This window comes from Hemiscyllium ocellatum, unplaced genomic scaffold, assembly GCF_020745735.1.
Source record: "Hemiscyllium ocellatum isolate sHemOce1 unplaced genomic scaffold, sHemOce1.pat.X.cur. R, whole genome shotgun sequence".
Lineage (NCBI taxonomy): Eukaryota > Metazoa > Chordata > Chondrichthyes > Orectolobiformes > Hemiscylliidae > Hemiscyllium > Hemiscyllium ocellatum.
Window position 1 is genome coordinate 1,649,578 of NW_026867602.1, and position 14,226 is coordinate 1,663,803.

The following is a 14,226-nucleotide window of genomic DNA, read 5'->3' on the forward strand; positions in this document are numbered from 1 at the left end:
GATACAGAGTAAAGCTCCCTCTCTACCGTCCCTCATCAAACACTCCCAGGGACAGGGACAGCACGGGGTTAGATACAGAGTAAAGATACCTCTACACTGTCCCTCATCAAACACTCCCAGGGACAGCACGGGGTTAGATACAGAGTAAAGCTCCCTCTACACTGTCCCCCCCCCCATCAAACACTCCCAGGACAGGGACAGCACAGGGTTAGATACAGAGTAAAGCTCTCTCTACACTGTCCCCCATCAAACACTCCCAGGGACAGGGACAGCACGGGGTTAGAGACAGAGTAAAGCTCCCTCTACACTGCCCTCTCCAGGTTCTTCTGTGCTCTGAGCTGGGGTTATGTCGATGGATGTGTGATATTGATGGGACTCTCTCCGGCCTCTCCCCTCGCTGCAGGGCGTGGCGAGGATATCGGAAGGCACAGACGTCACAACGTCGACGGAACAGCCCAGCCCCTCGACCGGCGAGCACCCTCTGGCCCCGGACCCAGGCTCTGGCCCCCAGGCGGCTGCAGAGGAGGAGGCCGGGCCGCCTGGCTCAACGGCAGAGAGTGGGCCCCCACTGCAGCCCGGCGAGCTGGCCCCCCCCCAGGAGCTGATGGCAGACGCGGTGACAGGGCTGACTCCGGAAGAGCTGGCAGTCACAGCAGCGGCAGAGGCAGCCGAACAGGCAGCTGTCTCCCAGGAGGTGCAGGCTCTTGCCCTTCAGGCTGTACTGCACGCTGCCCAGCAGGCTGCGATGGGTAGGTACGACGAGACACCCCCCCCCAATCGCCAGACCTGTCCTGTATTGCATTCAGCACTGACCCTCTGACAGTGCGGCACTCCCTTGGCGCTGACCCTCCGGCAATGCGGCACTCCCTCAGCGCTGACCCTCCGGCAGTGCCCACTCCCTCAGCGCTGATCCTCCGGCAGTGCCCACTCCCTCAGCACTGATCCTCCGGCAGTGCCCACTCCCTCAGCACTGATCCTCCGGCAGTGCCCACTCCCTCAGCACTGATCCTCCGGCAGTGCCCACTCCCTCAGCACTGATCCTCCGGCAGTGCCCACTCCCTCAGCACTGATCCTCCGGCAGTGCCCACTCCCTCAGCACTGATCCTCCGGCAGTGCCCACTCCCTCAGCACTGACCCTCCGGCAGTGCCCACTCCCTCAGCACTGATCCTCCGGCAGTGCCCACTCCCTCAGCACTGATCCTCCGGCAGTGCCCACTCCCTCAGCACTGATCCTCCGGCAGTGCCCACTCCCTCAGCACTGATCCTCCGGCAGTGCCCACTCCCTCAGCACTGATCCTCCGGCAGTGCCCACTCCCTCAGCACTGATCCTCCGGCAGTGCCCACTCCCTCAGCACTGATCCTCCGGCAGTGCCCACTCCCTCAGCGCTGACCCTCCGACAGTGCCCACTCCCTCAGCGCTGACCCTCCGACAGTGCCCACTCCCTCAGCGCTGACCCTCTGACAGTGCCCACTCCCTCAGTGCTGACCCTCTGACAGTGCCCACTCCCTCAGCGCTGACCCTCTGACAGTGCCCACTCCCTCAGCGCTGACCCTCTGACAGTGCCCACTCCCTCGGCAGTGACCCTCGATCTATTTGCTGCTGGTTACGTGAGGCGCCAGCCTGAGAAAGTTCTGGGTGGAAATCCGTTACGCTGCAGTACTGCGTTTGTAAGCAGTGCTGACATGAGCCGGGCTGGTTTAGGAAGGAAGTTTTTTATCTCTCTTCCAGTCGGCCACTGTATTCGCTTCTTTATCCGTCTGCTTTGTCCACCCTCTCCCTCCCAGGTTCCGGGGAAGCGATGGAGATCCCGGATCCGAAGCAGCAACCGGCCGAGGCGGATTTAGCCCAGCTGAGTGCCGTGCCCGGCGATGCCCAACAGAACGCGCTCCCGCTCGCCGTGCTTGCTCAGCACGACCTGGCAGTACTGGTCCAACAGCAGCAGCAACAACAACAGCAGCAGCAGCAACAACAGCAGCAGCTCCTGTCGGCCGGGCCCAGTCAGACCCAGCTACCCACTGAAGCCTTGGCACCTGCTGACAGCCTCAACGATCCCTCCAGCGAGACCAACGGGCTTGGCGAGCTGGGGGTGCCCACCGTCAACGTTGGCACCCACCCGCTCCTCCCCCCAAGCACCACCGAGGGTATGTGACCGCCGCGACTAACCGATTCTCCTGTTGCCCCTGCCGAGGGCAAATGCTGCCATCTTTCCCCTGGGTCGGGCCTAGCGCTACAGCCACAGGGAGGGGCTGGATAGGCTGGGGCTGTTTCCCTGGAGCATCAGAGGCTTATGGGTGACCTTTACAGAGGGTTATAAAATCATGAGGGGGGGCATGGATAGGGTAAATAGACAAGGTCTTTTCCCCCTGGGGTGGGGGGGCCCAGAACTAGAGGGTTATAAAATCATGAGGGGGGGCATGGATAGGGTAAATAGACAAGGTCTTTTCCCCCTGGGGTGGGGGGGGCCCAGAACTAGAGGGTTATAAAATCATGAGGGGGGGACATGGATAGGGTAAATAGACAAGGTCTTTACCCCCTGGGGTGGGGGAGCCCAGAACTAGAGGGTTATAAAATCATGAGGGGGGGCATGGATAGGGTAAATAGACAAGGTCTTTACCCCCTGGGGTGGGGGAGCCCAGAACTAGAGGGTTATAAAATCATGAGGGGGGGCATGGATAGGGTAAATAGACAAGGTCTTTACCCCCTGGGGTGGGGGAGCCCAGAACTAGAGGGGGGTAGGTTTAAGGTGAGATGGGGAAAGATTTAAAAGGGACCCATGGTGCAACTTTTTCACCCAGAGGGTGGTGCGTGTGTGGAATGAGCTGCCAGAGGAAGTGGGGGGGCTGGTACAATGACAATGTTTAAAAGGCATCTGGCTGGGGAACATGGAGAGGAAGGGTTTAGAGCAATGTAGGCCAATGGGATTAGATTAGGTTAGGATATCTGGGTCGGCATGGAGGAGTTGGGCCGAATGGTCTGTATCTGTGCTGTCTGACTTAGGCCAGGGGTTAGCCTGTGGCGTTGTTGAAGATTGTGTTCTGAGGAAGGGTGTGGATAGGCAGGATCTGGGAAGGTGAAGAGGGAGTATATTATTCCCCCCCACCCACCCACTCAATGGCAGGCGTGTCTTCACCCCAGACAGTCTGAGCTGAAGGTGAAGAGAAAGTGATCGAGGGGAGTTCTGAACCAGAGGGTGGTAGAAATGTGGAACATGCAGCCTGAGGGGTTGGCAGAGGGCAGTACTCTCGCAGCATCGGGATGAGCGTTTAAAATGCCAGGGCACAGAAGGTTGTGCGCTGAGTCTGGGTAAGCAGGGATGTGGTGGACCGAAGGGCCTGTTTTGTATGTTGTATCGCTCCAGCCCTATGGAACGCTCCCCGGGGAGTTGGCGTCCGTGGATTTGGTTTTGGTTTGATGGAGGGGGGGTGGGGGGCTGTGCGTGCCACTTGACTCACCCCCTGGTCCCCTCGCCCACAGGCCTGGCACCGTCCAGCTCTCTCGCCTCTCCGCAGCCGGTCTCGGCGGCGAGCCCCGGCAAGCTGCAGGCAGCCGCCACCCTCGCGGAAGTCGCCAACGGGATCGAACCCTCGACCACGGTAAGCCGCCCGCAGGAGTGGGCCGGGGCGCGGCAGCATCTTGGATTTCTGGCGTGCGGTGCGGCCACACCTGATCCTATTGGGTGCTCTCGAGGCAGCGTCGAGAACAGTTTGACCTCAGGGCTGATTGTCTTGCAGAGAGAGAGACCAGTGTGTGCTTAAGGCAGTAAAGTTGGAAGAGAGTGCTGTACGTAAAACACAGAATACCCTGGGCCTTATTCTCGAGGGTGAAAGTGAGGATCAGAGTAGAGAGTGTGGTGCTGGAAAAGTACAGCAGGTCAGGCAGCATCCGAGGAGCAGGAAAGTCGACGTTTCGGGCATAAGCCCTTCTTGGGAGCAAGGATGTGACGTTGAACCTATTCAGACACGCTTGTCAGACATCAGCTGGAGTATCGTGGACAGGTCAGGGCACCGTGCTTTCGGAAGGTGAAACTATCGGAGCGAGTGTGCGAGAACCGGGCGCGGGGGGTGAGACGGTTTAGTGATGAGAGGCCAGGGAAGTTAGGCCCGTTCTCAGAGAGGGGATTTGACAGGAGTGTTCAAAGCTCATGAGGGGGCTACATGGAGAATGCTGTGAGAATCTCTGCCCTTCCACAGGGCGATCCTGGACTCTGACAGAAGGAACATGTGAGTGGGATTAAAATGTGCTCCAAGAAAACCGCAAATTTCTTTTCTTGAGATCCACTACTAACCTGTTTTCCCCAGCCCCCCTGCAGAGTGAAGTCCCCCGGGGTTATTGTGCCTTTCTTTCGTTCCTTTTTGATCTTCTGATTTATTTTCTGCCCCACCCCCTGACTGTTGCTAGGAAACCTTGTCCATAACTCCCATTAGGGTTTTTAATCATGTGGCCCCACACAGATTCTGCACCTTTCAGCTCTGCGGCATTTTTTGTTATTGAGTTAATTTTAGTTCTTATTAACAAGACAGTCCTGCCCCATCGATAGGACATGTATCCTTGGATATTTAGATCCCAGCCCTGAACTCCCTTGTGGCCAGGTCTCTTTAATACCCACAACATCGTCCCTGTCATTAGTTCCTATCACCAATCAGCTTATGATTTCCCTGGGATGTCACTGTATTGTACTGGGTGCCTGATTCTGTGCTTCAGTTTATCCTGCTTTTAAAAAACAAACCTCCAAACCATTAGCCAGGGAAGAGCAAGCAAAAAGCATCTCGGCCCCTTTACACTGAATTTCCACACTTGCTCAAAATTCTCTAAATTATCTACTCCCTCTGACCGTGCGAAGCATGCAGATCCCTCAAGGCCATTAGCACTTTCCAGGATGGCTCCACTTGATCAGGGCGGAGGGGGAGGGGGTCAGCTTTTACCACCCTCCCTAATTGCCCCCTCGAGAAGGTGCTGAGCTGCTTTCCCAAGCCACCACAGTCCATGTGGCGTAGCAGTTACAACGGGAGTTCCACCGATTGGAGCTCAAGGAGCGAACGTTATCGTTCCACCCCAGGATGGTGCAAGTCTGTGATTCAGGGGATCTTGCGGGGGGGGGGGTGTGGTGTTCCCCCCTGTGTCTGCTGGCATCTCCCAGGGGGTAGAGGTGGTGGGTTTGGAAGGTGCTGTTAGAGGAGCCTTGGTGAGTCACAGCAGTGCATCTTGTGGACTGTGTCACAAAGCTCGCCCCTTGTTTTTCTCTAAAAGCTGCACCCCCGGCTCAAGGAGACTCTGTCCTTGATTTATTTCAGAGGGATAATAAACCCAGCCGGGCTCCGATCAGTCTGGTTTGGGACAGGGATGGAAAGGAGTTACGGAGGCCTTTTGTTTCAATGTGAACAGATGAGACTTCAGGTCGTGTTTCAGAAGTGACCTGTATAATGAAAGGGGAGTGGTCAGCTCTCTAACTGAGCAGTTTTAGATTAGATTAGATTAGATTCCCTACAGTGTGGAAACAGGCCCTTCGGCCCAACAACTCCACACCGACCCTTCGAAGAGCAACCCACCCAAATCCCCATTCCCTTACATTTACCCCTTCACTTAACACTACGGGCAATTTAGCATGGCCAATTCACCTGACCCGCACATCTTTGGACTGTGGGAGGAAACCGGAGCACCCGGAGCAAACCCACGCAGACACGGGGAGAACGTACAAACTCCACACAGACAGTTGCCTGAGGCAGGAATTGAACCCGGGTCCCTGGCGCTGTGAGGCAGCAGTGCTAACCACTGTGCCACCGTGCCATCCAGTCTTGAACTGGATGGACGTTCAACATGGGAGCTGTGTGGAAACTCTCTCTCTCTCTGCCCTCCAACCTGTGAGCATGTGCTCCATTTATACTGGGTTTTAACGGGAGTTTGCTTATGGGCTGTTGTGTATATTCGGAACGGCAAAATGAAGTCTGGTTTGGATAGACTGAGTTCTGTAGGGGGTTGTTATTCTGGTCTCTGTGTTTCATCGTGTAATTTTGTGAATAAATTTTGTCTGTTTTAAAATCTAGTCGTCAACCTCGCTACCTTACTCTGGCTAATTTTCCCTGTCCACTTCCTGATACAAATTGCAAAGTTACAGTCTGGGGCTGCCTGCTTAACAATGGTTTGGAGTGGTCTGGCCTAATCCATCACAGCAGTATACACTGCTGCACCTCTGCATGGGGGGTGTTGAAGGTGGGGGTCAGTGTTTCAATCAAACAGGCGGGTGGGGCTGCTTTGTTTGGACAGTGTTGATCTTCCCGAGTGTTGCTGGATCTGCACATGTCCAGGCCAGTAGCATTTTGTCACATTGTCCCGGGATAGATCGCAAGCTGTTGTGAGAAATGCAAAGACAGGTCCCTGTCTGTGTGACACCATCTATGCAATGGGAGGCCTTTTGGAGCTGCTGATATTAGGGAGCGGTGGTTGTTGCAATGCAGTGAGCAGCACCCCGCTGCTCTGTTCTGCTTCTAGCTGTGGCTTATGACCAGCGTATCGCTGAGGGTAAGGCAGACGAGGAGTGTTTTGTGAGCATTATTTTCCAGCATGTCCCCGTTTCTGGTAGCTGTCTGACTGACTGTCTCTGTCTTGCCCTCAGAAAGGGGATGCAGCCCCTGTCACCCCGAAACCTCCCGCCAAGAAGGATACGAACCAGTGGGTCGATGTTGGTGTGATCAAGGCCACGACCACCGTGGTGACCCATTATCACTTACCACCGGACGGTTCGCCAGCCAGAGACGTAAGTCTGGGTGTCGGAGGGTGTCGTGAGACGCGGGATAAGCAGCCCATCGAGTCTGCTCTGATTGCCCTCGACTCGCCTTTCCCCTTAACCTTTTGATTTCCCCCCTCCCCCAACCTCTCTGATTTTTAAAAAAAAAACCAGACGTGACCATACTAAATGCCCCAGCCTCGACAGCCCTCTGTGGTAAAGGATTCCGCTCTCTGAGAGAGAAGATGTCCCTCCACAGCTTTCTCTGAAATGTTTTTAAGTCTTCCTGCGTACCCTCCCATTTCCCCACATTGAGCTATTACCCGCAGTGTGTAACCTGTAGATATCTCTCTGTGCTATCCCCACCACTGCCTTCTCTTCACTCCCAGTTATAATCTCGCCCAGCCTCCTCTGTCGGGCAGATCTAAAAGCTGAGACAGATTCAGGACCAGCTTCCCCGCTGCTATTAGATTACTGAATGGACCCCTCAGATTCCAAATCTAAGGTTGGTCTCCCTCTCTGTGCACGTTCTTTCTAGCCATAGCATTATATTCCTCGCTCTGTTTGCTCACCCTCCGGGGATCTTTGTACGGTGTGGTCTGTCTGTACTGCACACAAAACAAAACTCTTCACTGTATTTAGGTTCATGTGACAACAGTAAATCAAGTTAAACTGACGACCTCCACGTAAATAATCACAGCCCCACCCTGATCCCTGTTCCCCTCCTTTAGTTACAGCTGCTACTGCCTGTCCTAGCCAGCAGGGTAAGGGACCCCAGAGTGAGAAACCGACACCCTCAACCTCAGGGGAACAGGTTAACACCGCTCGGAGTCTGCCCTTCGGCCCAACAAGTCCACGCTGATCCTCCAAAGGATATCCCACACAGACCCATTCCTCTGCCCTATTACTCTACATTTCCCCTCACTAATGCACCTAACCTACACATCTCTGAACACTGTGGGCAAGTTAGCACGGCCAATTCACCTGACCCGCACATCTTTGGACTGTGGGAGGAAACCGGAGCACCCGGAGGAAACCCACGCAGACACAGGGAGAATGTGCAAACTCCACTCAGTCAGTCGCCCGAGGCGGGAATCGAACCCGGGTCCCTGTCCTTGTGAGGCAGCAGTGCTAACCACTGAGCCACCGTGTGCATCTCCCGTCTCCTTTACCTCATCTCCGTGTGACGCCCCCTCAATGCTGGCACGTCCGTTCAGATTGTGATGCTCAAACTCCCGGAGCCCAGTGAACCGGGAAACAGACCTGGTACCTGGTGGTGACACGGGCTGCGTGTAACCTATGTTAATTTCTCTTCCTGGTCTGTGACGGGTGTCTTTTTCCTCCCCCCTCCCCCGCCCGTGATTTCAGGACGATTCCGGGCCGATGCCAGACTACAGCCAGATGAAACAGCAGGAGCTCCAGCCTGGCACTGCCTACAAGTTCCGGGTGGCAGGCATCAATGCCTGTGGGCGCGGGCCGTTCAGTGAGATCTCCGCTTTCAAGACGTGTTTGCCTGGTTTCCCGGGGGCTCCGTGTGCCATTAAAATAAGCAAGGTAAGGAGAACGCTTTCCCCCAGGGTCAGCAGCTCTGAAGGCTTGCAGCTGTTCCATGTGAAGCCATCGTCCCCTCCCTCCCTCCCTCCCCTCTGCCCATCGTGGCCCCTCAGATTGTCAAATCCCATCAAAGCCAGTTCCCCTTTCACAAAACCATGTTGACTCTGCCCAATGACCTTGGCTTTAGTTAAGTGCCCTGTTGTAATGTCTTTGTTAGTTTGTAACATTTTCCAAACGACGGATGTTCGAGGAACTGCTGTGTAGTTTTCCTGCTGTCTATCTCCCTTCACTTTTAAACAAAAGAGTCACTTTTTGCTCAATTCCTTTCTAGTGGGACTGTCCCAAATCGGAGAGAGTTTTGTACCAACAATTTCAGTTCTTGTCAGGTCCTAGGCTGAGGCTGGGATCCATCAGCCCCCAGACCCAGCACTTTTACCCAATCCCACTGTTCGGTGCTGCACAGGGAAATGTGGATTTGGAAGCTGTTGTCTGTAATCGTTGTAAAAACCCGTCCGGTTCACTGATGCCCTTCAAGGAGGGAAATCCAACCGCCTTACTCCTTATACGTGACTCCGGACCCCGCACAGTGCGGTGGTGGACTCCTAACTGCCCTCTGAAAGGGGCCAGAGCGAGACCCTCTGTTTGAGGAGCGTCGCCCTCGGAAAGGACACACACTGACTGACCCCCTTCCCGGGATTAGTGCACCGCCACCTCCGGTATCCTTCCCGAAAGATGGAGACAGACCGGTGCAGTATTGCAGGTGTAATCCCTGTACGGGTTGGAGTGTGTTTTTCTTACTGTTGTACTTCAACCCTTGTGGGTGGCACAGTGGTTAGCCCTGCTGCCTCATAGCGCCAGAGACCCGGGTTCGATTCCCGACTCAGGCGACTGACTGGGTGGAGTTTGCACGTTCTCCCCGTGTCTGCGTGGGTTTGCTCCGGGTGCTCCGGTTTCCTCCCACAGTCCAAAGATGTGCGGGTCAGGTGAATTGGCCATGCTAAATTGCCCGTAGTGTTAGGTAAGGGGTAAATGTAGGGGAATGGGTCTGGGTGGGTTGCGCTTCGGCGGGTCGGTGTGGACTTGTTGGGCCGAAGGGCCTGTTTCCACACTGTAAGTAATCTAATCTAATAATTAAGAGCAGACTGTAATCACGGTCGCTCTCAGTTGGCGATGAGTGTGGGTGACGCTGTGACATGTCCACACACACACACACACACACACACGCCTCCGGGGATTGTGGGCGATGCAGTGACGGGTACACCCCCCACCCCTCAGGGTCTGGGTGACAGTGTGATGGTCTCCCCTTCCCCACAGCGCACCGGGCGGGAGTGTGTCCAACCCCCACCCCACAGGTGAGCAGACCTTGTCCCTGACGAGGTTCTGGTCTAAACTCCAGCTTGACCTTCTCCCCTCTGCACTTTCCCCCCACCCCACCCGACTTCAGAGCCCAGATGGAGCCCACCTGACGTGGGAGCCGCCCTCCATGACATCGGGGAAGATTATCGAGTACTCGGTGTACCTCGCCATCCAGAGCACCCAGTCGATGGAGCTGAAACCGAACAGCCCAGCGCAGTTGGCCTTCATGAGGGTGTACTGTGGGCCCAACCCCTCGTGCCTGGTCCAGTCGGCCAACCTGTCCAACGCCCACATCGATTACACCACCAAACCGGCCATCATCTTCAGGATAGCAGCCAGGAACGAGAAGGGGTACGGACCTGCCACGCAGGTCAGGTGGCTCCAAGGTAGGTTCGGAAACCGCGCTCGGGTTACCCCACTCACTCTCCTGCATTACCCCCCTGCCCTCGCTCTGTCCACACACTCCCCCACCCCCCCAATCCCACCACCCTGTGGCTGACTAATCCAACTCTCCACCCCTCCCGTCCCCCCCACCCCTCCCGTCCCCCCACTCCTCCAATGACATGCAGCCCCTGGACCTATTCCACTTCCAAACCCTAACCATCCGATACCTGGAGGAAGAACGCCTCATCTTCTGCCTTGGAACCCTCCGACCACACGGCGTCAACATCGATCGTCCCTCTCCCCTCACTCCACCTCATCCCACATCTGACCCTCCAACTCGGCACCGCCCTCTTGACCTCTCCATCTTCCTCCCACCTATCCACTCCACCCTCCCCTCTGACCAATCACCATCACCCCCGGCTGCATCTACCTGTCACCTTGCCAGACATTCGCACCCACCCCCACGTCACTATTCTCCCCCCCCTCGGCCCCCTTCGCCCTCCACATTCCTGATGAAGGGCTTATGCCTGAAACATCAATTCTCCCGCTCCTCAGAAGCAGCCTGACCTGCTGTGCTTTTCCAGCGCCACACTATTCGACTCTAATCTCCAGCATCTGCAGTCCTCACTTTCTCCTCTCTCCCTCTTTCCAACCCCCTCACCATTCCCCGCCCTAGCCCACCCACCCCTCTCTCTCTCTACCACAAACCAATGAGGGCACTCTGACCATGTCCCCTTGGTTAGCGATGCTCTGAGAGTCAATCCGTTGCCTTTTTCAGAAACTAACAAAGATGGTTCAGTGGTCAAACCAGCAGTGAAGCGATCCATCAGCTCCCCAGAAACGTAAGCATTGCATACATTTCTTCCCAGCGGGGGTGGGATTTGCGTTGGATGGGAGTCGGGGTTGTTTTAGGGGTCAGAAAAGATGTGACTGATCGAATCAGAGGGTCAGCGCTGAGGGAGTGGGCACTGTGGGAGGGTCAGCGCTGAGGGAGTGGGCACTGTGGGAGGGTCAGCGCTGAGGGAGTGGGCACTGTGGGAGGGTCAGTGCTGAGGGAGTGGGTGCTGTGGGAGGGTCAGTGCAGAGGGAGAGTGGGCACTGTGGGAGGGTCAGTGCTGAGGGAGTGGGCGCAGTGGGAGGGTCAGTGCTGAGGGAGTGGGTGCTGTGGGAGGGTCAGTGCTGAGGGAGTGGGTGCTGTGGGAGGGTCAGTGCTGAGGGAGCGGGCGCCTTCGGAGGGTCAGTGCTGAGGGAGCGTCGCGCTGTCGGAGGGTCAGTGCTGAGGGAGCGGGCACTGTGGGAGGGTCAGTGCTGAGGGAGCGGGCGCTGTGGGAGGGTCAGTGCTGAGGGAGCGGGCGCTGTGGGAGGGTCAGTGCTGAGGGAGCGGGCGCTGTGGGAGGGTCAGTGCTGAGGGAGCGGGCACTGTGGGAGGGTCAGTGCTGAGGGAGCGGGCGCTGTGGGAGGGTCAGTGCTGAGGGAGCGGGCGCTGTGGGAGGGTCAGTGTTGAGGGAGTGCCGCACTGTCGGAGGGTCAGCGCTGTTCTCCCGCACTCTCAGCATCTTCTCTTCTGTTGTTTCAGGAAATCATCAAACGTACCCAAGAAGACAAAATCGGATGGCCAGTGAATTTTGTATTTTCTCTGATCATGCACCCCCTCCCGTCCCGCACCGCCCTCCCCTCCCCTCCACCTCCCACCCCGTACACAAATGGAACAAGAGACCCTGGGATCGTGCTGAGGGGCGTTTTAATTCTTCCTCCAACCTCCGCCCTATACTGATGAGCCGTGACTGGACACTTCTGCTGGAAGCAGTAATCTACCCACGGATCGGGCAAGGATTGACTGGACAGGACCGGGAGTTGTTTCTATTTTTAAACACCAGTGAAAACCTAACTCAAACTCCCTTGCCCCCTCAAACCCCTCCCTACTCCCCCCACCCCCACCCCCCAAAGCCCTGCCAGCTCCCTCGTTGTCAAACCCCCTCAGTGCGACAGTTCGGGGAGTTGCGGATGGAGACCTGGGGTGTGTCGTACCACAGGAAGCATTGCCTCGCCCCACCATGTGCGTGGAGCGAGCAGAGAAGAATACCGTTTTTTTTATAAATATATATATATATATAGGTGTAAAACAGCGCGAGAATTTTAGTTTACGGAATTGTTCCCGGTTTCACTCACTCGTGATGAAGAGTTGCTGAGGAGGGACTGGGACGCTGTCCAGAGACATCCCCCGCTCCCCAGACAGGAGCTCTCCGAGAAAGAGCTACTGGTTCCCCATCGAACCGCGACATTCTGGGTCCTAACACAGGGCGTGTAACCCTTTGGTCTGTTCATCCCTGTCCTCTGTGCTTCAGTCATCTCTCCCTGTCCCATTCTGTCTCCATCTCTCTGTCTGTGCCTCACTCTGTCTCTCCCCCTCTACCTCCCACACTCTGTCTCTCCCCCTCTGCCTCCCTGCTCTCGGTGTCTCCCCCTCTTTCCCCCCCCCCGTTCGCCTCTAAGCTGGGGAGAGATGGGCGTGAAGCAAACTGTTTTGACTGAAAGATGTTTTTAAAGCTGCCTCTGTGTTGTCCCCTCCCAGTTCCTCCTCGGAGCCCCCTAACATGAAGATAATGGTCGGATGATCTGTTGGTACTCCTTGGAGCGAGTTTCCCTTTTTTTTTGTAGGACTCCAATGATGTTTGTATTGTGTAGCTTTGTGTCGACATTTTATTTTTCCCTTTTTACATATGAAAACCAGTATTTGAAATAGACGTTTTGGTGGTTGTGGTAAGACTTTCCATTTCTACTTCAGCAACATGGGGCACCGCTGGCAAGCTCTCACCCGCTCTGGCCCCAGTACCATCTGGGTGAGCCCTTAGAACTTGTCTATTGGCCACAGACAGTATTCCGATGCCCCAGCCCCTTCCTCCCGCTGGCTGTCACGGGCGTATTTGCCCGGCCATTTTGAAGCATTTCACTTGGAGGGCAATTCCGAAAACTCTGTGGCCATCCCAGCACCAGATCGGCGTTGGCAGGCTCCCTGAGGGTATGGGCATGTGTGGCTCCATCCCATCATCCAGCTCCCAGCTAACCGTAATCTCTGCTGTTGATGAGCTTCCTGAACCATCCTGTGGTGGGCCATGCTGGCGTTGGGGAGGTCCGTACTCCTGGGATCTTTACCTGCATCGTTACCTGGGCCCAGTGTTTACTGTCCATCCCTAACTGCCCCTCCAGAAAGCGGGGGTGACCCTGTGTGGTGTAGGGACAGCCCGCACAGTGCCCTGTGAGAGAGGGAGTTACAGGAATCTGAACACGGTCACACTAAAGGAACAGCCCATACTGTTCTGTTCCTCCCCAGTCCTCGTGGGATGGGTGCGTAGAGGTGGCGGGCGTGGAAGGTGCTGTCAGAGGAGTCTCCGAGAGACGCTGCAGTGTGTCTTGCAGACGATACACTGTGCTGCCCCTCTGCATCAGGGCTGGAGGGAGAGGGTGGTGAAGGTGGGCTCAGCGTGTCAATCAAGCAGGAGGGGTGCTGCTTTGTCCTGGGTGTTGGTGAGCTTCTCAAGTGTACCCCTCCAGGCAAGTGGGGAGTATCCCCTCACCCTCCTGACTTGGGCCTTGTCGATGGTGGGACAGGGCTTTGGGGGGAGAGTCAGGAGGGGAGTTACTCGCTGCAGGATTCCCTGCCTCTGACCTGGAAGCCTCTTTGCTGTCCGATCGCCCCCCCCCCCCCCCCACAAAAAAACCCTAATTTTGAGAAAGTGGGAAGGAAGAATCTACATATGAGACCACTCAGCCCTTATAGCCTGCTCTCTCATTCAAAATGGTGGCTGGTCTGATTACTGCCCCATAACGTTTATCGTGAATCTATCTACCTCTGCCTCAAATGTTGAAAGGCTGTGCAACGTGACGCTATCAGATCATTAGCAAATGATGTTTTTTTTTAATGTCCTGTTAAATTTACTGAAAGTATGTGTGGTTCGCAATTCATTCAGTGCAATGGATGTTTCCCCTCTCATTCTCTCCTCTGGCTCTGAGCTGTCTCCCTCTGTCCCAGAGCTGTGCATTTTCCCGCTGTTGTGAAGTGCTGCCTGGGATTGATGTCTCTTAAGTTGTGACAGTGTGAGAGACTGGCCTGCTTGCTTCAGGAGGGCAAGGTGCAGTCTGCTGCGCCGAGTCAGACCCTGCTATTTGCGTGCAGCTCGGGGGGGATACAGTCTGTTCTCGGGAACCATGC

The 14,226-nt window shown here is 55.8% G+C and overlaps 1 protein-coding gene across 1 annotated transcript in view; it reads left to right on the forward strand.

Moving 5' to 3' along the window:
* Positions 1-13,961, forward strand: part of hcfc1b (host cell factor C1b) — a 51,702-nt gene extending 37,741 nt beyond the window's left edge. The window contains exons 19-26 of the mRNA XM_060822443.1: positions 404-749; positions 1,786-2,142; positions 3,476-3,594; positions 6,612-6,752; positions 8,091-8,276; positions 9,721-10,018; positions 10,795-10,858; positions 11,593-13,961. Coding sequence (XP_060678426.1) covers positions 404-749; positions 1,786-2,142; positions 3,476-3,594; positions 6,612-6,752; positions 8,091-8,276; positions 9,721-10,018; positions 10,795-10,858; positions 11,593-11,638 — 1,557 coding nt within the window. The 3' untranslated portion in view covers positions 11,639-13,961. The remainder of the gene's footprint in view (positions 1-403; positions 750-1,785; positions 2,143-3,475; positions 3,595-6,611; positions 6,753-8,090; positions 8,277-9,720; positions 10,019-10,794; positions 10,859-11,592) is intronic.
* Positions 13,962-14,226: the final 265 nt, after the last annotated feature.